General features: G+C 39.3%; 1 protein-coding gene across 1 annotated transcript in view; it reads left to right on the top strand.

The window, feature by feature from the left end:
• PDIA5 (protein disulfide isomerase family A member 5) overlaps window positions 1–21302 on the top strand; it is a 182042-nt gene that overhangs the window by 116660 nt on the left and 44080 nt on the right. The window contains exons 10-11 of the mRNA XM_048484502.1: window positions 19553–19623; window positions 20767–20930. Coding sequence (XP_048340459.1) covers window positions 19553–19623; window positions 20767–20930 — 235 coding nt within the window. The remainder of the gene's footprint in view (window positions 1–19552; window positions 19624–20766; window positions 20931–21302) is intronic.

Below are 21302 nucleotides of genomic sequence, written 5' to 3'. Positions count from 1 at the left end.
CACTATAGTCAAATTCCTTCCAAGAAGGATCTTTTGAAGAATGTACAGTTTTAGAAAATGAAGTGAAAGCTACACTGAGAGCAGTTGGGAGAAACAAATAATCAGAAGCAGATAGAATATCAATAGAGTTATCCCAAGCCACAGAAATGAAGTCCATCAGAATATTAACAAGAATATGCCAGGAAATATGGAAAACAAGACAATGGCTCACAGACTGGAAATGGTCAGTTTACATTTGAATTCCAAAAAAGGAGACATCAAAGACTGCTGCAATTATTGGGCCATCGCATTCGTTTCTTATGTGATTAAAGCGATGCTTAAAATCTTACAATAAAGACTTCTGTTATATTTGGAATGAAAAATGCCAGACGTTCAGTATGGATTCAGAAAAGGAAGAGACACTAGAATTTATATTGCAAATTTACATTGGTTACTGGAGAATGCAAGAGAATTTCAGAAGAAATTCAGCTTGTTTTTCATAGGTTACAGCAAAGATTTTCACTATGTGGATCATGAAAAACTATGGGTGTTTTAAAGGAAATAGGTGTGCCACACCTTTGATGTGCAACTATACTCCTATACTCTGGACAAGAAGCCACTTTTAGGACAGAATATGGAGAAACAGAATGCTCTAATTGTCAAAGGTATCAGTCAACGATGTATTTTATCTCCCTATCTATCCAGTCTGTCTGGAGAACATATAAAGAAAACTGGATTAGATTTAGATGAAAATGGAGCGAAAATTGGTGGAAGGAACGTTGAGATGCGCTGTTGATGGCAAAAAATAGTGAAGACTTGAAACGACTATTGCTGAAAGTTAAAGTAGAAAGTGTCAAAGCAGAACTACACCTGAACATCAAGCGGACAAAAGTAATGACTACTGAAGAATTGGTCAGCTTTAGTGTAGACAATGAGAAGATTGAAATTGTTGAAGACTTTCCATTTTTAACTCCAACAGCAACCAAAAGGGGGACTGTACTAGCTGGAATTTCTGAGTTGACTTTAAGGACAGGACTACATAGAATACATTACAGTAATCATACCTTGAGGTTACTGTGGTCTGGATTCATATGGCCAGATCGGCCAAGTCAAATTAGGGAGCCATTTTTTTGTGCTAAATGAAGGTGCAATTAAATGTTGTTGTTTTTTGCAGCAGCAACAGCTTGCTTCTCTATCAATAATGGTAGATCCAGTATAAAACCTAAGTTCCTAACTAAATCAGCAAGAATCATCTGAGTTCCATCAAAAGTGGAAAGGAAATCACAAAGCCCTTTAATGTCTCAGCCTTTTTAACCAGCATCCTCTTTCTTTTATCAGGACTCAGTTGCCCATTTCTCAACCTTAGCTATTTAACCATTGCATCCAAGCACCTACTCAGAAACTCTATAGGCAGTTTGGATCAGGTAACATATACCTGGGTTTCCCTAATGTATGGGAGAGTCCAAGGGCACACTGTTCTTCTTTTTAGTATAAATTGGGCCATCTCTGCTCCCCACCCCACAAAAAGAGGGGTGTTGCATCTCAATTGGTCTTTTTAGGTTTGTACCCTTTGCACATAGAGTAATGTCACTGGCTGTTTTAAAGGAGCTGGAGGCTAAGCCATTCTCCTGCTTAAACTAATAAAAATACATTTATCTCACTTAAATTGAAACCATTATTTAAAACCTTAATTTAACTTATTTTAAAATTTGGGAGATTGAATGTGCCTTTCTCCCCCTCTAGTGGCTGGCCCACAAGAGGCTTGCAAGTATGTTGCTGACTCTATTTAAATTATGTATATAGAGTTCAGTCTTCAAAGTCTTTTTGCTAGCAGAAGTACTAACAAAGGGCTTCCCCCCTGTATGTTTATTTACTTCAACTATTGTCTGCCTTTCTCAGTGAGACTCTAGTATTGTTTGAGCTACGAGCTTATTGGATAGTAGGGAACAGTAAACTTCTCAGAGTACAAGGCTGCTGTGTGACGTGAAGGAGGATTTTTGTTGTTGAACTGGTAATAGTTGTTGAGGACTGGATACATTTAGTGGAAAGATGAACAGAAATCCAGAAATGGGAAGTAAGTATTGTAAATGGTGATAAGTACAGGTAGGATAGTGATAAAATAAAATGTAGTTTGATGAATTGAGCTTCATGAGAAAATAAAGGATTGAAATTGTGCAGTACCAATAGGTTTGAGAGAAAGAGAGAACTTTGAGGTTGTTAACTGTCTCCTTCTGCTTTCTGGAGACTGGTTGGTTTTGTAGGCTAAAAGCCATGACTGGAGGCTTTAATTTTGTGGCCATTGAATCAGCCATGACAACAGAGGGGAAAAAGCACTTAGAAGACTTTGGAAAATGGAGGAAAGAAACAGTCAGTATATACATTTATCAATCTGAAAGCTGAATACAATTAATTCAAGTATAATTTATCACAGGTAAAATTAGGATAGTGAAGTTTTTGATATCACTTGGTTGCCTTGCTTACTTTTCTTGTTGCTTCAGAACTTTTTAATGGTTATAAGATTGTTTCAGTGATAATAGAACATAGCATTGTATATAGGCTCAATTCTCCATATTGTTACATATCATAGGTGATGATTTTCTGAAGATCAGAAACTTTAAAAAATTGATATCATCTTTGACTAACTTAGCCATGTATACTTGAGGATACTGTGAAATAACCAAATTTAGTATCGTCTGCAACAGAGGTCTCATAATAATACCTGTACAGTCCTGTTCTCATTCTCAAACTGTACCCCACTCCCACAGATATTACCTTGTGCCTCTATACTAGGGGTCTGCAACCTGTGGCTCTCCAGATGTTCATGGACTACAAATCCCATCAGCCCCTGCCAGCATGGCCAATATCCTTGCTCTATACCATCATCCATTAGGGATTAATCATCTCAAAATAGAGGCTCCCAAGCCATTATCACTAAGGTCTGTCAATAATAGTGTTACCAGACCAGACCATGGTGGATGGACGGGTGGGGCTCTGTTTTAAGACAATGATCCCTCTCCCTTTTCTGCCAACACTTGGGGTGCCTAGCAGCGCAGTGCCAAAATAGAGAGCCCGTTCTCTGCATTGGCTCAGTGTACCCACTAGGACACACAGTAAGTAAAAAACTTGTCTGGACTTGCCTTTGCCCACATCTGCCATGCAAAGCACCTATCTCATACCCTTGCTAAAAGGACTAAGAGAGCACAGTGACCCTGCCTTGGAGAGAGAGTTCCCATCTCTAGTCCTGGACTATACACCCCTGCAGAGACAAAATACATGTTAATGTGTTCCTCCTGAGTGTTCCTACCCTGTGTTGTATTAACTCAATGCTTCTTCCTCTAAGTAATCTATCTAACAACCACCTCATTTGCACTGTCATTGTTCTATAGCTGTAATTCCATCAGCCACCTTCCTCCTTTCAGCCACTCCAAAGCTTGGACCATCAAGTTAATACCTCAGCCCATTAGATTAGTGACCCAATCGTTGAGGTTGATGTCAGTCTCTTGTCTTTTCCCTGGAAAGGCAGGACTTCTCTTTGTCCTGGGAGATTAAGGGTCACTTTGCCTAGCCCCAAGGGTCCCTTTCCCCCCATAAGAAGCCCCCTCTCCCAGTAGTCCTGTTCAATATCTCTGTACCCCTCTTTGTCTGTGATCTTGTTCACTAGACCATTCTGCTTCAAGATCAGGTAACTATAACCCTTGCTCCCCAGATTCTCTCATCTATTCCAGACCTACTCCACACTGATTATATCTTAGGACTGTGTGTGTGTTCTACTGTTTCGATTATTGTGTTCTTGTATACCCCCATTATTCTTTTATAAAATAGTTAAACTTTATTTGCTTCCCTATGGAATTTCTTGCAGAAGCTGATTTTTGTATGAATAGGCAGCCAAGATTCTGAGTTTGCTCGACCTTTTGCTAAGCCAAGAGTCTGCTTTCGCTAATTCTCCACTCTAAAAGGAAGAGACTCCCACCATTTTGGGTAACAGTAATAGCCTATCTCAAGCAGATAATTGTCTGGACTAATCAGATAATAAGTTCCAGGCAGTTAAGAGGGTCTGTGAAGACTAAGTATTCTTGTTCAGTGAGAATTGGATCATATCCTGAAGAGACTAACTTCTTAATGCACTGTGACTCTCATGTGAAACTCTATAGTACAATGTTCTCCTGGCATAAAACAGTTATTTTTAATGCATAGGAAGGATGGTTCTATAGGTCTCCCCCTTCCCCCTTTAAATAACAAATTCCATTTGTAAGGTCTTTTGAAAGAGAGCACCAGGGTTGCTAAGTGAAATACTCCGAAGCAAGGAAATCCCAAAGCTTAATTAAAGATTGAATCATAGTATAAAAGCACAAAGACATTCTTCTACCACAGTAACAATTGTAGGGTAAAAGGAGTTCAGATATATATGATGGTTAATTAGCATGAATTAAGGAGGAATTTCAGTTTTGACATCTGATTCCTGTGTTCCATCTTAGTCATCCCTTAATGTTTTTAAAGGAACTGTAGAATACATTTATTTTGCAAAGAGTTCAGTATAATAGATTGGAACCCATTATGTGTTTTTGTATGGTAGAACTTTAACTCCTAAAACACGATTGAAGTATAATGTAGAAATACTTGTAGGTTTATGTTACAATGCAACTGGTCCGTCTGGAGTGCAATCCTGCAAATAGTCTTACTAGATCAAGCCCATATTCCATTAATCATATTAATGTTTCTATTTCTGACAGTTCTGGACAGTATAGAATTTAGAAATACAAGTGGGAACCTGCAAGAACTTGTGGGAATCATTTCTTTTCCACTCTTCCTGTGTCCTGCCCTCACCCCGCCATTGCATCTTCTGCCTAGTCATCGAATAAAGGCAGCATGAAGTGTGATTTCATGACTGACCACATCATCTTGTCAGACCAAGTTCAGGTATATTGCTTGCTCTGAGATACTCATGTTTTGCTAGCTGAGAAGTCGATTGCCAGTTTTGTAATTCTGAGTATCATTAGCATTACAAGATAATGCTCCTTAAAGAAAGACAATGTTAATCATTAATCACTGAAGTGTGCTTATCTCCGGAAACTGAAAAGGTATCTCCATTTGCTGGACTCAACATTAGCACAGTGCAGATCTGGAAGAGTCTTGCAGTTCAGTTTTATAGTCTTGGTGCTTCTAATGACTTGGTGCTTCTAATGACTGATTGAACCAATAAAACTATTTTGTTTCATTAAAGAAGCTATATGTTTATGCCTTTTGAAAGTGAATTTCTTCTCTTGCCTGGTGTATAATTCCAGTTAACTTGAAATATGGCCAGTTATTTCCATTCATAAAATTCTATATGATCCCTTACGGCTCTTTTATTAAGCAGAATCTTACCAGCAAATCTCAAGTAAGATTCTGTCACATCACATGATTTGTAAAGTAGATTCTTTGTGATTCAATATTAATCAAATTTTAAGTGTTCACATGGGATTAAAATAACTTCAGAATGGAAGACTCCTCATTTTTGGATGCCTTCCCTGAATATCCAAAGGTTTAATATTTCTGACATTTCAGTGCATTTTGTTTTAATCCCAGCTGACTGTGTTGTAGAATAGCTAGCCATTTCCAGGGAGTTTGTGTGAAATGTAGAAGGTTAAATACATCAATGAGAAAGCTATTACGGTGTTTTTGGAGCCTGGAAAAAATTGTAGCTTTATTTTGTTCAAACTTTTGTAGCATTCATTGTTCTGGTGCAAAATAGTACCCTGAGCAATTAACAGAATTTGTCAAAAGCATCATGAGCCAGAGAACAGGATGGGAAAAGTTTCTGGCAAGGAATGAAGAAATAGCAGCAGTCTTGTCCAATAATAATAATCTATGTTGAACACTCGTAGAAATAAACTCAAATGATGAGTTGAGTGACTGGTGAAATTTTTTTATAGTTTTTAATCTGGTCATGGGGCTGTTCAAATCAGGAAATGACACCACCTAGACAGAAATAATGCTAAGAAAAATTTTGGCTGATCTTTCCCCCTCTACTTGTATTATGAATAGTAATGGAATTTGTTGACTGCTCTGTGGAGTAAAAGGATGAAATCATTTTGAGAGCTTAGAAGGTCATCTGTGTTCAGTTCTTTTCTCTGACAGGTGTCCAGTGTGATATGAGACACAACAGCTAGAAATAAAACATTTGTACAAGCTGGGCTTGGGTTGTAGATGGCCAACAAAAAAATCTCTTGACAGAGGTTGCACATTGTAGTAACTTATTTGTGATAATAAAGAATTTTCCAATTGAACTGCTGGGTTTTAGTCACGGTGTTTTCTCCTGCTTACACTACAGCATTCTGTAGTTTGGTTTGCATGGGTTAATGCATGAGTTCTTCATGAGTAGTATAGGTGCTGGTTTGTGTGTGGACTATAAAAGATCCTACTTTAGCAGATAGATTATGATTAGTGGTTCCTGTCCAAAGATGCGAAGGTAATAAGAGACTTGATCATTCTCAGACACACAAGCAATTCTTCCTGTCGTTCCAAATGTGCGTAAGGATTTTAGCACCCCATTCAAAGACTTGAGCCTTGAATCTGACAAGTCCTTCGCCTGGGGAGCCATCTTTAAGTTCCTATTTCTGTAGCAGTTGGACAGCAGTGAACAGTAATCACATCATCATCCTTTAACAGAGACACTGTGTAGAAAGGTAGAGTGGTTGAATATCAGTTCTACATACAGAAAATCCCAGATTTAGTTAAGATGTGAAAGACCTCCCTGAGACCCTGAAGAGTCATAATGTATAATAATAAATAATTATAATAATCATTTATACCCCATCTTTTCCCTAGTGGGGACCGAGAGAGTTGCTTCCACTCAGACAGAACTGACATTGAAAAATCAATGCTCAGTAAAAATTCAATATAAGTCAACTTTATGTGTTCATATGGTATCCTGTGACAGCATAAATATGGCAGTTCGACATGAGTTTGCTGCTATAGCGTATACATAATCCAGCTCATGTCTGCATTCCATCATTGAGCTTCTGTGATTCCATGTTGTTATTTGCTGCTTTCCTGTCCTTAGTTGTCATCTTGGTCACCTGTTGCCTGTCTGAAACAGAAGCTTAGTGGCCTCTGATCTTCTTAGTATTTCACAGTCTTGGGACCCATCACCTCCTCCCACCCCTTCATTGAATTGCCTTCTTGGGACTTGAGCATCAGTCTGTGAACTTGTCCAGTCTGAAAAGATCAAAAAGGATTGTCGCATCATGTACCGTAAACCACTGATAAACAGCTCTTATTTTCTAATGCTGAAGTGCTGAACTGTGCACACACACGTATTAAAATCCTGAGATCAGGACTCTTCATGTTGAATAGGCTTTTCATATTTTCAGGTTGTCTACATCTGACAATATTGTTGCAGATTCTCTGATGAAATTTTAAAGAACCTGGTATAAGGAATGTGAAGGTGCTCTGAGATTCTTTGTACCATTGGGATGCGTAGGATGGTTACTGATTTTGCTAGAAATTTATAGAACAGAATTTCTCATCATTGTTTAAGGCCTCTATGGAGACCCAAGCCACATGGAAGCATCAGTGTTTATTTAGGACATGAAGTGGCATCCCTGTCTTTAAAATTTTACCTTCAAACTTCTCCCCATCCAAATTTGGTGGTGGAGGACCGCTGTGCCACCCCATTGCTCCCATGGAGACTTTCCAGCGGTGTGAGGAGACTTGAACAGTAAAAAAACCTCCCCTGTTGCTGAGAAGCCTCCATTGGACTGGATGGACTTATGGTGCTTTTTTGGTGGTGAAAGTTTGAGGCCCAGGCTGCCGGCAAGATGCCAGCAAAAACCTAGTCATGTTCCCGAATTGCCTCTACTATACCGGCAGTGTCAGGGGCCCTGGGACACTGTTTTAGGGTTTTTTAAGGCTTCTTTAGACCATTACATTAGGCTTCTTTAGACCATTAAATTTAGGTGTTTTAAGACTGTTACCTGATGAAAATGATGACTATTACCATGATGAAAATCTTTGAGGAATTTCTGTCCAAATTTACTTCGTAGGGAGGGGTAGCATGCAAGGGAAGGAGAGAGAGGGAGGGGAGGGAGAGAGGGTGGCATGCAAGGGAGGGGAGCGGGTTCGGCATCTGGACATGGCCCACCCAGCCTAGTGGAGGGAGGGGAGGGATAGGTGGCATGCAAGGGAGGGGAGGGAGTAAGGGGTGGCATGCAAGGGAGGGGAAGGGGTACAGCATCCAGCATGGTGTCCCAGTGCCAGGGACAGCTGCAGGAGCCACATGCCAGTGGAATCGCCTCCCTGGAAGTGCCCCAGCAGGGGCAAATCCTCAGGCACTCACCCATTCCATTTCCACAAGTGAATTCCGCCCTTTGGATGGGGTTGGAAATTAAAACAGGCAAAATTTAGGACACTTTTGTTTTCTAACCACTTTAGGGACATAATCCTTGCTTTAATTTTTTTTAAAAAATAACCTGTTTAGCCACTTTAGCTTTTGCAAAACACTTATTGAGTGATCAGGATTTCACTGCCTACTGTTTAACTCCCTTTTATATTCAGCATTCACTGTTATTCTTACTTATTACTACTGCACAGTCATCTGTCCCTCACAATCCTGTACATCGTTACATTCAGTCCGGCACATTGTCCAACTGTGCTGCTCTGTTTCAAGATACTTCATAGAATGTTGCTGAAAAAAAACTTGAACTATGATAAATGTTGGAACATAGACCAGTCATTTGACAGAGATGGTCGCTCTGGCCTTCTCCGCAATGTCAATCTAGTTCTATGCATCCTCAGTTCCTGTTTTGCTAATAACAGTGTTTATTGTATGCTTTAAACTTTGGTTTTCTCATTATGTTAATAGAAATATTTGCAGCATGCAGCCAGGGATGAATGCAGAAGCACGCTAATGAATATTAATGCTACTCCAGTTCCCTGTCACTAGCATTTAATAATGGGGGAATGGGATCCTGTATTCATAAGACACCATGTTGCTAGGGGACCAGAAATTCCATATTGTTCCATCTACTTTGGGGCTATTGATGATATGTATTTCTTGCCTGGCATGTGTCTAGTTTCAGTCTACAGACTCAGATGAGACAGTGTCAAAAACTAATGGTGTGCCTATGAATATTTAAAAAAATAAATAAAGCGACAATAATTCACTCAGTGCTCATAATCAAGTGGCATGACCAGGCAGTGAAGCATCTGTTTTTTGGAGACTGGTGATTCTCCATATGGAAGAGTTATATCCAGGGACACCAAGCATCTTGTGTGTTCTTTTCAGTATTTAAGGGCTGGAATTAGAGCATTAATCACTCAGCACAACTTATAGATTGATTCAGTAATTGTACAATCAAGGAGAAACTGGTGAAAGGATGCCCACAGTGGAGAATTCTCTGCATTTTCTTATTGGATCCAATGATACATTTCAGTTCTGGTCTATATCTGTGAGGGGAAAGAACTTTATAGTGTTTATTTTAGTTAAATTTGACCATCCTATGCTATAAGGTGAAGTTTAGATTGGGGGTGGGGAGAAGTTCACCCCAAACCAAAAACCAAAAAAACCAAAACCCTGTTAAAATGTGAGCTGGGAGTGAAGACAACATTTATTTTATCAGGAAGACTTTTATCAGGAAGCTTGCTTAGATCATAAGAGAATGCCAGTGTTAAACTTGAGGAGCAGCCACTGAGAGTGCACAAAGAGTTAACGGGAAAAGTTCCTGACAGCTGTTATGACCTTGGGATGCCAGATGCAGTGACAAGTAAAAGAACAAGCCTTATCACAGAATGCCCAAATACTTTGACAGATGAACCTTCTCCCTCTAAGCAGAGAATACCTATTTTAGCATGTGGGGTAGAAAATCTAAATATCCTGCCCAGTCGTGGGATTTAAATAATTTAATAACTGGTTGTTTACAAGCACCATTTTAACAACTGGTCCTGCCGAAGTGGTGCGAACCTGCTGAATCCCACCACTGATCCTGCCCCTTCCAGGTTGGAAAAATATGTCAATAAATGGACAACTTTAATGGAATCCCAAAATCTATTGCATGAGACAGATTGTTTTACCTGTCTTTACATTAATCAGTGTTAGTGTATGCTACATATTAGCCAGTCAAGGCTAGAATGTAATGCAAACAGTGCCAGTGACAAAAGCCGCTACAGATAGTACTAAGTGTGATGTCACTTCCAGTGTACCAGCAAAAGGGGCTGTTGGCAATCAGCTCTGACCAGTGTTGTTATTTTGATTGTGCTCTGGGAGACCTGATTCCTAATTATGCCATCCATTATCTTATAAGTTCTCAAGAAGACACGAAAAGAAGTCATATTAGCCTTGTGCAGCTGGCAGAAGGGTGTCCTTGTACTTGATTTTTGACCTTTTCTCTTCGCCTTTCCCCAGGGGCTGGATGTATCATTTCTCTTCCTTAGTCTTTGGCTTTTAGTGCAGTTGTGTCAATATGCACTTACCACAAAAGGGCATCTCTTCCAAGAATGCACATCAAAAGTATTTTTCTGTCAAACCTCATGAGTGTCCTTGGACAATCGCTGCAGGCCTTATGCAGTACTGCAGCTAGGTTGAGCCATCCTTCAGTATCTTATTGTTGAAAAACCACAGGTAGCATAGCAGGGAGGAATCTAAAACCATGCCAAGTGTGTTTAATTTTTGTCATTCTCGAGTAGGCTAGAAGGCATTAATGGTTAACATTGAAAGACCTGTGGAAAGAAGAATGCTGATAAGAAGATTGACTAACATGCAGTGATTTTCGGCAGATTTTGGTTGCACTGTTTCTGGGATATGGACACTGCCTTTTCCAGTAGCAGATGAATGGAAAGATTCCTGGTAAATATATGCAGAACAGCAGAAGAGGAGTAGCAGCCTAAGGTGCTTTTTTGCTGTCCAGGCTAATATCATCACTTCTTTATTGCCACATGTGCCTCACTTTTTCTCTACGACAACAAAATCTGAAAATTATAGAGAAGAGGCACACCGAATTGATCTAGCTCAGGTGCTTCATCTCTGAGATCAATTATGCTGATACCATCCCAAATTCTAAACCCTTAAATTTAATCTTGCAATGTTTTCCAGCCTACAGAGTGTTTTCCCCCAAAGAGTAGAAATAGAATAATAAATTGACATTGGTGAAGTTATGTAAATATCAATCTAAAATGAGAGTATGCTCCCCTGAGTGTTTCTAGTCTCATACGGAAGACTTTCATTAGTTAGGTGTTTGGCTTTTGTATTTTGGTTTAAATTTTGAAGGGAGTCTCCTTGTCCATTCTTTCACCTTTCTGCTCTGGCATGCAAATGTAAGAATAATGGCTTAGATAGGCTATCCCCAAGTTTTACAATCCTGTTGGTTCTGAGAAATGTTCAGTGGTATTCCATGCTAGGCAGTTGGTGGCTAAATTCAGATGTCGTAGTAAACCTTGGCAAAAAGTGTAATGCAAATGCTGCAACAAAGCAGAGTTGTTGGCTGGCACCGAACTGTGACTTATCTCCCTTTCTGCTCTCAGTAGGCACAGCTGCTCACAGAAGAAGGGAGGGCAGAGGTTTTTTGCCTGTCTTGCTGCAGATCTCTAGTTGGACAAAACTATCAGAAAAGTCAACGGACTCTTGGGGATGCAGGTGGATGGGGGCAGCAGGAAATTTGTTGCTTGTATGGTTTGGCTCCATTTGCACTGCAAAGGCTCCGAACCACTGTTTTCAAGCTAGAGTATATAGTGTTTTTATTAACTGCATTTTTGCTAATTGTTTGTTGTGATGTCTCAATTTACAAACTCCAGTTTAAATAGTATAATTCCTCATAGTATCCAAACCACAGGGGGAGATTGTCTTTTCTACCCAGAAAGCTGGAGATAAATAAGAAATGTACAAACCAGAGTTTATGCATAATTAGGATTTGTTGTTTTATGACTGGCAGATTAGCCAGAGGGTGCTGTGGATACTCTGCCATTTTAACATAATAATGTTTTATCATGACATCAGGGTTAATCCACTGCGACATAGTAGTGTGAAATCAATGTAAAATAAGTTCCTCTTCTACCTGCCAGCTCTCAAGATGGTGTTCCCGTGGAAGTGATCAAGCTTGCTCAGTTTTACAGGCAAAATGGTAGCCAGTATTCCATGAATAGAATCTTTTGCCGAAAGGAAAGAACCATTAGAGAACCATTAAGATGTGTGCATGAATTTCACTACGATATCCCTGGGCACTTAATTTTTATGTGTGAATCTGAAATTCTATATATCTGATTGATTTCTATGGGAACTTCTTTCTTTTAAAAGTCTTGTAGTAATTTGCGAAAATCTCCTTCAAGATCAAATTTGCCAACTTGTACTTTCTTAAATCTTATTTTTTCCCCTCTTACTTGAACTTCTATCACCTCAATTCTGACCTTAGTACTCTGTATTTGTTTAAATTGATCATCTAAAACAGGGGTCTGCAACCTGTGGCTCTCCAGATGTTCATGGACTACAATTCCCATCAGCCCCCATGGCCGGCCATGGTGGGGCTGATGGGAATTGTAGTCCACGAACATCTGGAGAGCCGCAGGTTGCAGACCCCTGATCTAAAAGGTATTCAGATTGTTGTTGCAGCTGATTTAGTTTGGCAATTTCCTGCATATTCTTTTGAGTGTCTGCTCTAATGTCAGTAAATTCTTTTTCAAAATCTGCTTTTAATCTGATTAGTTCCTCCTTTGAGACTCTTGCAACTTGTAAGTATTGTGCAGACATTTCCTTTCTAAAATCCTGAAGCGCTTAATCCTCTCCAGGATTTCAGATAAAACGTCTTTAGTAATTGAGGTATCTTCCTCTTCCTCATTAAGTGCTTTTTCCTCTGTTTTTCTGGATTGTGCCATTACCTTATAGCATTTCTTTTTGATCTTAGCAACAAGGTTATGATATTTACCATACATAAACCCTGTTCAGTGTCATTAATCACCTTAATATTTAATGCCAGTACAACCAGTTTTATCACTATCAGTTTTTTTAAAATCCAACTAAAGTTTGAGTATATCACAATATTTACTATAAAGGTTGATAAGTATGCTTACTGAGATCTTACAGAAGTATCTAAGAAAACAGTTTATACACTTTAACCATAATATAAAATAAACACAATAAACAGAGAATAAAAGATTATAACACTAATATTATGTTTGCTATTTATTGATGCAGTGCCTAGGTATCTACTAATATTGACAAAAACTAAAGAAGAAATGTTCATTTTTATTGATAATGAACAGGAGAATGGGGGGAAACACAGGGTAGGGGTACAGTAAGTCAAAACACAGTAGGAAGGTTAGAGTGGGATAAAGTAATTAGTTTATTATTAGTTTGTTAATTCTATCAATATTATTAGTTACAGTCTATACAGACCCAGTTAGACGATTATGAGATGATTAGTAATGGGTTATTATATACACCGGTAATTGTCCAAAACTGCCCAAATGTGTTTCAGGGCAGTAGATTCAACTCTGTACAGTCTTCTATTATTGTCCTTTGTCCTTCCGCCACTTCTCTGGGGGGAAAAAAGAGAGTGAGGTGACATCAAACAGAAAAAAATGAGAATGTATTATGAAAGATTGCAATTCTGTGGGCGCTTTTTTTTAAAAGTATGCTTTTTTAAAGTATGCTTCCCCAGGTAAGTCTTCTTTTTCAGGAAGGGAAAAGGACATTGGCCATCTTTTATGGTAATACATTTACTTGAGCCTAAAATGTATCACTGTCTAACATTGAGATTGAGCCTCAAAGCAAAGGCTGGATGATGGAATAACAGCCAGTTGGCAGCCCAGCCTCTAAGTCCTGCTGTCTGACTTCAATCACATGCTTTTAAGCACTTCATATAGCTTCTGCATGGCAGCAGTTCCACTCCAGAGCCCTTTAAAATGATGATGATTTTTACACCAAAATATAACATGGTGTATTTTAAACTTGAAGGGCTTGGATTTTGAGAGCTGACTGGTGTTTTAAAAAACCCACACCTAATCTTGCAAAGCGATAAAGCCAAAATGCATTTCTTTTGTTCTACGTATGTGCAATTTTAAGACATTCTTTGAGTGCAATTTTCAATGTAAATCTTGTACCTATTGCATCTCTGTAGGAACTGTGGGTAACATCTTTTAGCAAACTCTTAGGCGGATTCCGCATGGGCCAAAAACAGTGGTGTGAAAATGGTGTAAAATGGTTTAAAACAGTGTAAAAGGGTTTACACCGTTTTCACACTGCTGTTTTTGGCCCATGCAGAATCCGCCTTAAAGTCAGTGTTGTAATCTTGAGGGGAAGGCCTAGTGTCTATAGCTTGTTTAGAAGTACAATGACTTGAGGCTTGTCATATCCTCACACCCTTGCTTTCTAGGTCTGGCCACAAAAATAATATGTGGTGAATTATAGGACATAGATTCAGGGCTGAATGTACTGCCCTCTCCTTCCCACAGAGAGGTTCTGCTTCAAAGTGGGTTCTAATTTTGTACTTTGAGTACAATTTAGAATTGTTTTTATTTTCTGCCAATAGAATTTGTAGCTTGCATGCTTTAGATTCCAAACAAGACTAGTTGTAGGTAGAGACTAACCATTAGGTCCTTGTCACAGGAAAGGGAGGATTCTATGAAGTCTAGTCTTAGAAATGTGGCACAGAAACTGTCTGCCTAAGAAGGCTGCTGGCCCAAAAATGTGTTCTGGGTTTGAAGTTACTGTTTGCTAAGGGACTCAAATTGGCAAACTGACAAATATAGTACAGTCCAATTTTATGGAGGGGAAGGATCAATGGTAGTTGCCTACAACAGAGTGGTGATTATAATTTATTCATATCTGGGTGACCTGTTCAGATTGAAGACCCACAAGGGAAAGTATGACAGTTGAAAAAGGTCAGTTAGATTGAGGAGAGCAAAGAGTGAAACAGCTAGAATTGTATGGTTATCAAAGCATCAGTGTATCATTTGGTATGGCAGTGTTATGATCGTTCACTTCACGCTGGCAAAAAACAGAGGGGAATGATTTCCGTAACGCAATATCCAGTGATATGTTGACCCTGTCATGGACTTCTTAAAGGTTTCTTATGCTGACAGCAAAAGGTTTAATTACAGAGTAAATTATACTGTGTTTCCAGATAAGTAAGCTGATTCCCAGTTATTCTTTGTTCTGTGTGGTTCTAATAAATAATTTTAATAATTTGTGTGAATTTAATATATTCTGAATTTTAAAAAATCATGTGGCAGCCAGTAGCTTCTTTAGGCAGGCTGCTAAGGAACAGCATTAATTCTGTTCAACCAGTTTGAGGAAGGGTCTAGGCAGGCAGGTAATCCTTGTGGTGTTTCCAGAATGGGGAGAAAAGGCCCAGGGGACATCATAATGCTCCTGTACAGTTCCTTGAACCGAAGCTAGTTAGTAAGTCTCAACCAGCTGGTTGCTGTTGGTACAAGCTGTCATCTAGCATTTGCAGTCCACAGTGCTAGGTAACGATTAGAGAACTATTAGATATGAGTGGAAACAATTGGGGAAGTATGCTAATGATTGGAGAGTACTGTGGTGATAGTTCATGACACGTAGAAATCCTGTTTTAATTCCTTTGTGCAATAATAAGGTTTGTTTTGTGTGTGTGGGGGGGGTTGCTTTGGTTTGCTTTGTTTTCAAGCAAAAACTGCACTGTAGTTTGAATAATCATGTCACTGAAAGTGTCAGTGTTTTATTAAATAAAGACTTCAGAGTAAAATTCTCAGGAAGGCAGCATCACTGTTCTACAAGTGTAGGGGGTCATCCCAGATGACAAGGTTCCATGGAAAGAAAGCAAAATGCAGTGTTTAAATGTTTCAGAGCCCCAATGTCTGGTGAACATGAGATTACAAATACGATATGTGATAGAGGAAGGCATATCTGATGTGGGCTAAAAATCTTTTTGGATCCAAAATATGGTTTTTCCTTCGATAGAGAATAGTGTGGAACCCAGGAAGTATGGAAATGAAAGGTCCAAGTAATCAGATTTGTCATTTGAGAGTAAGTCGTCATGTAAACAACTCTGGAGCAATTCTCTTTTAATCTTTTTGCCTTTTGTAAGATCAGACAAACATGTGTCCTTGTCACCTTGGATCCTTTTCTGAGATACATATCGAAATCCGTATTGCAAATATATGACCAAATTAGCCTATGTTAATCTGTGTTACATTAGGGGCAGTTCTCAGTTTACTGTAGGTTGTAATTATCCAAATAATGAGTCTGTTGAGATTGGGCATGGTATATGAAGGAGCAATGATGGAAGTAGGATTTGCTGGTACTGGGGGGACCCAAAGCTATTCAATAAATCTGATGTGTGTGCACAAAGTGTGCTACAGGATTTCATACCCTGGATTAACCCACCATATGTCTGATCAATACCACTTGCAAAGTGAAGTGATATTATTTATTATTATTTATTTATTTAATTTGTATACCGCCCGATCCCCGAATTAGCAGAAAATATCCACCTGTTAGCATACTGAAATGATTGCCTGCGGTCACAGGTAAGTATTGGAGGATACATCCTACTGTGGTTGTGTATTTGCACCATTGTCTGTTCTTATTGCAAGCAAATGAGGACAGAAGAAAAGCCCAGAATTGAATCTGGGATAAGCATCTGCTGATGAGTTGATTGGAATTATGTGTACCTATATAGCATTTCCTTATTGCTGTGCAATAAGCTTATTACCTGCCCTCAGGTTCTGTAACACTAGTAAGCTCTTTGTTTACAAGATCAGCCCTGAAAAATGGTCTCTACTTGTGTTAATAACAGTTGGCTAGCCACCAGTGTTGCCTTTTAGCCAGAAGAAGCTTGGACCTGTTGCAGGAAGACAGCTTTCAAACTATACCTTCAATGCAGTGTTGGTAATATTTGGCAAATGGGCCTCCCCCAGTAGTGGAACTTACTTCAGTTTGATTGGTTTTCTCAGTGTGTGCAAACAAAGTATTTTGCAACTGCTGTTGTGTTAAAGCCATGTGAGCATTGATATGTAATATTAAGAGGAGACAGGAAGTAAAATCAGAAACACATCTCCATTCTATTCATAAAGAAGTTGTGGTTACAGCAAGAATTCAGCAGTGTTTGGAAGTCTTTTATGCTACTTGCCAATCATAACTGAACCATTTTTAATTTGTAGCAATGTTAATAAGGCTATACATAGCTCAATAAATCATTTGTTACTTACAAGAATCAGATTTTGTTAGCTTTCCTTGCTTGTTAACTGGAGAGGGATTCTTACTTGCCCTGGGAAGAAGTAGTGCCTATTTACAACCTTTCTGTCATCCCTTTTCTTTTGTGTTAGTGTCTAAGCAGTTTAATTAAAGACCAAATTTACAATGGATATCTCTTGTATATTTTAACCTTAGAAAATAACTGAGGGGTTTCCAATTTGGATAGGATTATGGTGGGGGTGGGGGCTTTAATCTTCCCATGCTGAGGTGGGTCTAGGCTCATTAGCTTGTGGGGCTGGTAAGGAAACAATATTTAATTGTATTTCCCTTCTGCTAGGGTCAGCAACACTTTAGAGAATATTCTGACAACAGAAATAACATTGTTAGCTTCCTCCCCAATATTAGGGCCCTGTGGTGCTCACTGGGAGAGCTGATAATGTATCCCCAGTGTAATATTTGGTTGGCCTTAATAGTAGACCAGTTGACACTCAAGCTGTTCTCTCTGGATCCCCACCTTCAGAAATGAGGCAGGTAGCAACAAGAGACAGGGCATTTTCTATGGTAGCATGGTGCCGTTTGAACCTCTTCCCCTTTGAGGCTCACCTAGTTCTTATTTTGTTTTAGGCACCAGGCTAAAACACATCTTCGCAGGCTTTTAATTAAGGGTTTTAGCCTTTTAATTATCTGATCTATTTTATGGACAGTGTTAATGTTCCTTCTGTCTGATGGCTTCTTTTTCAAATGCAAGCTGCCTTCAGCAAGACTCTAAAGAGGCATCATAGAAATGAATAAATTTTGTTAATAAGTCTATATATGTCCCTAAAGGTCACCCAAGGGTTTTCAGAGTGTGAGATGAGCTGTTTCCCTTGTCTGCCTTTAGCTGTTAAGCTTTCATTCTGCCTCTGGCATTTTAGCCCGCCCCCTCCCCAATTTTCATGTGTGTTGATTGGGGAAAGAGGCGGCAGCTCCATCAGCGAACTCTGTAGTCAACAAATCTGTTAAAATGTGGGCTGGGTTGGAAAGGGCTCCTTGCACGCTTGGAAAATGTGTGTATGTGAGCCTGTTTAATGATCCTTTTACTCCCTGGTGGTAACATTTAAGTAATTTTTTACATGTTTATCAGTATTCTTGTTTCTAATAAACCAGAACTTTTGCTGTAGAATAGCTGGTCATTTAATTTTTTAAACAAATAAAAGCAACAGGCCAATCCCATCTTTAAATATGTATATAATAGGATTTGTGGTTTTGCAGGGAAGCAAAATTATCACTAGTACATCTAGATGCTAGAAGCATAGCAATACGGCTTTTGCCAGTGCAGCTGATTAAAAATGTCACGCCAAGTAAGCAGACATTGGAAAATGCTGTTGATGTCACTTAATAAGCTGAGCAAAGAACTCTTTGCATGTGCTTCTGACCAGGATTGAAATTTATCTTACCCAGATAATGTATGCATAAGAGGTGTGATGAATTTAAGGCTTCGTCAAGACTCTGCTACTTCCCTCAGGAGATAGCACACTGGTTTTTTTGTGTGGAGTCATTTTGTTGGCAGAACACATTCTGAGGCTACAGACTGTGTGTAAGAGGCACCACTGTACTTGTATTACTTTTCACACTCGAGCAGATCAGAGTACATACCTTTATTTCCCTGGATTGAAAGCCAGCCAGCCTGTGTGCATCCAAGTGAGCTCAAAGCAATAACCTTTAGTTCTGTAGAGATGTATCTTAATCTCTGTACCTTCCCTAGCATCATCAACTGTTTTCTAAAGCTTCTAGGAAAGCATCCTGATCTAAGAGCGTGAGCTGTGTGCTGGGAAATCCCTGTTTCAAATCTCACATCAGCCATGAACCCACCATATGGACTCTTGCAGGCTGATGTCATTCAGCTCAGCTGTCATCTTGAATGAGCCTGTCTTACAAACAAGGCAGCCCAAGTAGCCTGTCTTACAAAGTTGTTGTAGAGATTGCTGAACATAGGTACATGAAGTGTATATGCTTGGGAAAATGATTGTAGACGTTTTCCATCAGTAATCCGAAGAAAGCTAACATGGTGTTCTGGTAAAGGACCTGGGCTAGCCTGATCTCATCAGATCTCAGAAACCACGCAGTGTCATTTCTGGTTAGCACTTAAATGGCAGACCACCAAGGAAGTCCAAGGAAAGCCAGCGGCAAACCATCTCTGCTCATCTCTTGACTATCCAATGGGGTCACCATATGTTGCCTTCAACTTGACAGAATTTTTCAAATTTCCACAACACTCCCCTGCCCCCTCATTCCCCGCATCATCTACTTATTTTGAAAAATTGAGTGGGTGGGCAAGTAGAGCTTGTTCCAATATTCTTAGCTCAGCTGTGGGCAGCCATCTAATTCTCTGAATCATGTAGTGACCAATTTTCTTTGCCAGAAATGTTTAGTTACTCTTTTCTTCGACAGGGTGCGGGCACTGTAAGAAGATGAAGCCAGAATATGAGAAGGCAGCCGAGATGCTCCACGCTGACAGTGATGTAAGCTAATTCCCTTTCCTCACCTCTTCTCCAAATGATTCTTAATAAATAACCAAAATCATAAAAATCGTTCTTCTTTCTCGCTGCAACAATTTCAGCTGCGCTCATCTTCCCCAAGAGGCCATGAAAGAGATTTTTTCCAAAGTACAGTCTCATCGGTAATGCATGAGCCCTGCCAAAATTGTTAGCAAGAGCATTCTGTCTTAAAACGCAAAACAACACAAAAAAAGGTTGGGTGTTTACATATTCTGCTGTTGGGCTTTGTGTTGCACGTAACATGATTGAGACCAAATGCTGCACAGAAATGTTTTGCCGCCTCCATTAATTACTGATTTCATGTTTAATGCAAACCTAAGGCTTGCATTTATATAATGTACTTGTAAGCTAATGAGGCCATTCTCTTCTGTACATCTGTTTAAGCAGGTGTCACATGCTTTGACTTGATTTGTTGCCTGTGTAGTGTACATCTCAGTCATGCACATGGAAGAATTAGGCACAATTTGTTATTGTTGGAGCAATTAATGTCACATCTTAATAGATAAAGGCACTGCTGTTTTTGTTTTGTTTTTTAATTGACCTTGTGCAATTTGGACACACAAGGCATTGTCCTGTGGGCATCTTATGCTTGAAAACAATCCGCACCTGCTTAATGAGGTTTGAAGGACTTCAATGTGGGTAAAAATTTTTTTGCAAAGTCAGTAATGGCCACAAGGACAGCTGTACAAATGAAAGCCAAAGTGAGTATGCCTGTGGCAGCCCTTCAGTCAAGGCCCTGAGGCGTGCTAAATCATCCCATTATCACATGCACTTGGAGAGTGTTTAAATGTCAGGCAATGAATAGCCCCACAGCTTGACTCTCTCCTTACTCAGTTTCCTTCTCCTCCCCCCCCCCCAACTGCCTTCCATAACTCACAGCTAAAACCCTGATATCTTGTCTCAAGGTTTTCATGAGAATTGGGGATTTGTCATTTTTTAAAACTTGTTAAATTGTCTGTTTCTTGGTGGTTAAAGGCCTCATGAGCACTTTTGTACATGTGCTTTGGAAGACCAGCTTGTGAATTCTTTGTCTCCTGTCTAGTCGCACTATTTACACTTAATAATTTAAAGTTACAGATATCATAAACTTAACATTTTCTGTTACAGAGAACAGGCGTCCTGGCAGCCGTAGATGCTACTGTCAACAAAGCTGTGGCAGAAAGGTTTCACATATCAGGATTTCCAACGCTCAAGTACTTCCAGGACGGCGAGGAAAAATATACTCTTCCACACCTTCGAACAAGCAGTAAAATTGTAGAATGGCTCCAAAAGTAAGCACTGTGTGCCAAAGACTTATTAAGATTAAGTAGCCTGGGTTTTTAAACTCACTTTTCAGCTTAACTTTGTCGTCGTCTTGAATCTTTTCTCAAACCCACAAATCCCAACCCAAATTGTTTTCTCATATTGAAAACTGAACAAAAACGGGCTAATTATGTTCAACCAAAAGAAAATGAACTAAATCTTTTTTCCCCCAGAGGGCAAATTTTTAATACATGGTAATTATTTTCCAAATGAAATGCTTTGTGTTTTCAATATGTTAAGACTTTCTCCAAAGAGAATACTAACAGTTCTGCAAAATAAATGGGGGGTTTGTTAAATGCTTTCCTTTCATGGTGGTGACTTCATTGCTGCCGCTTCAAAAA

Source organism: Sphaerodactylus townsendi, linkage group LG02 (assembly GCF_021028975.2).
Source record: "Sphaerodactylus townsendi isolate TG3544 linkage group LG02, MPM_Stown_v2.3, whole genome shotgun sequence".
NCBI lineage: Eukaryota > Metazoa > Chordata > Lepidosauria > Squamata > Sphaerodactylidae > Sphaerodactylus > Sphaerodactylus townsendi.
The sequence above is the reverse complement of the archived record's forward strand: the minus strand, read 5'-3'. Positions and strand labels throughout refer to the sequence as shown.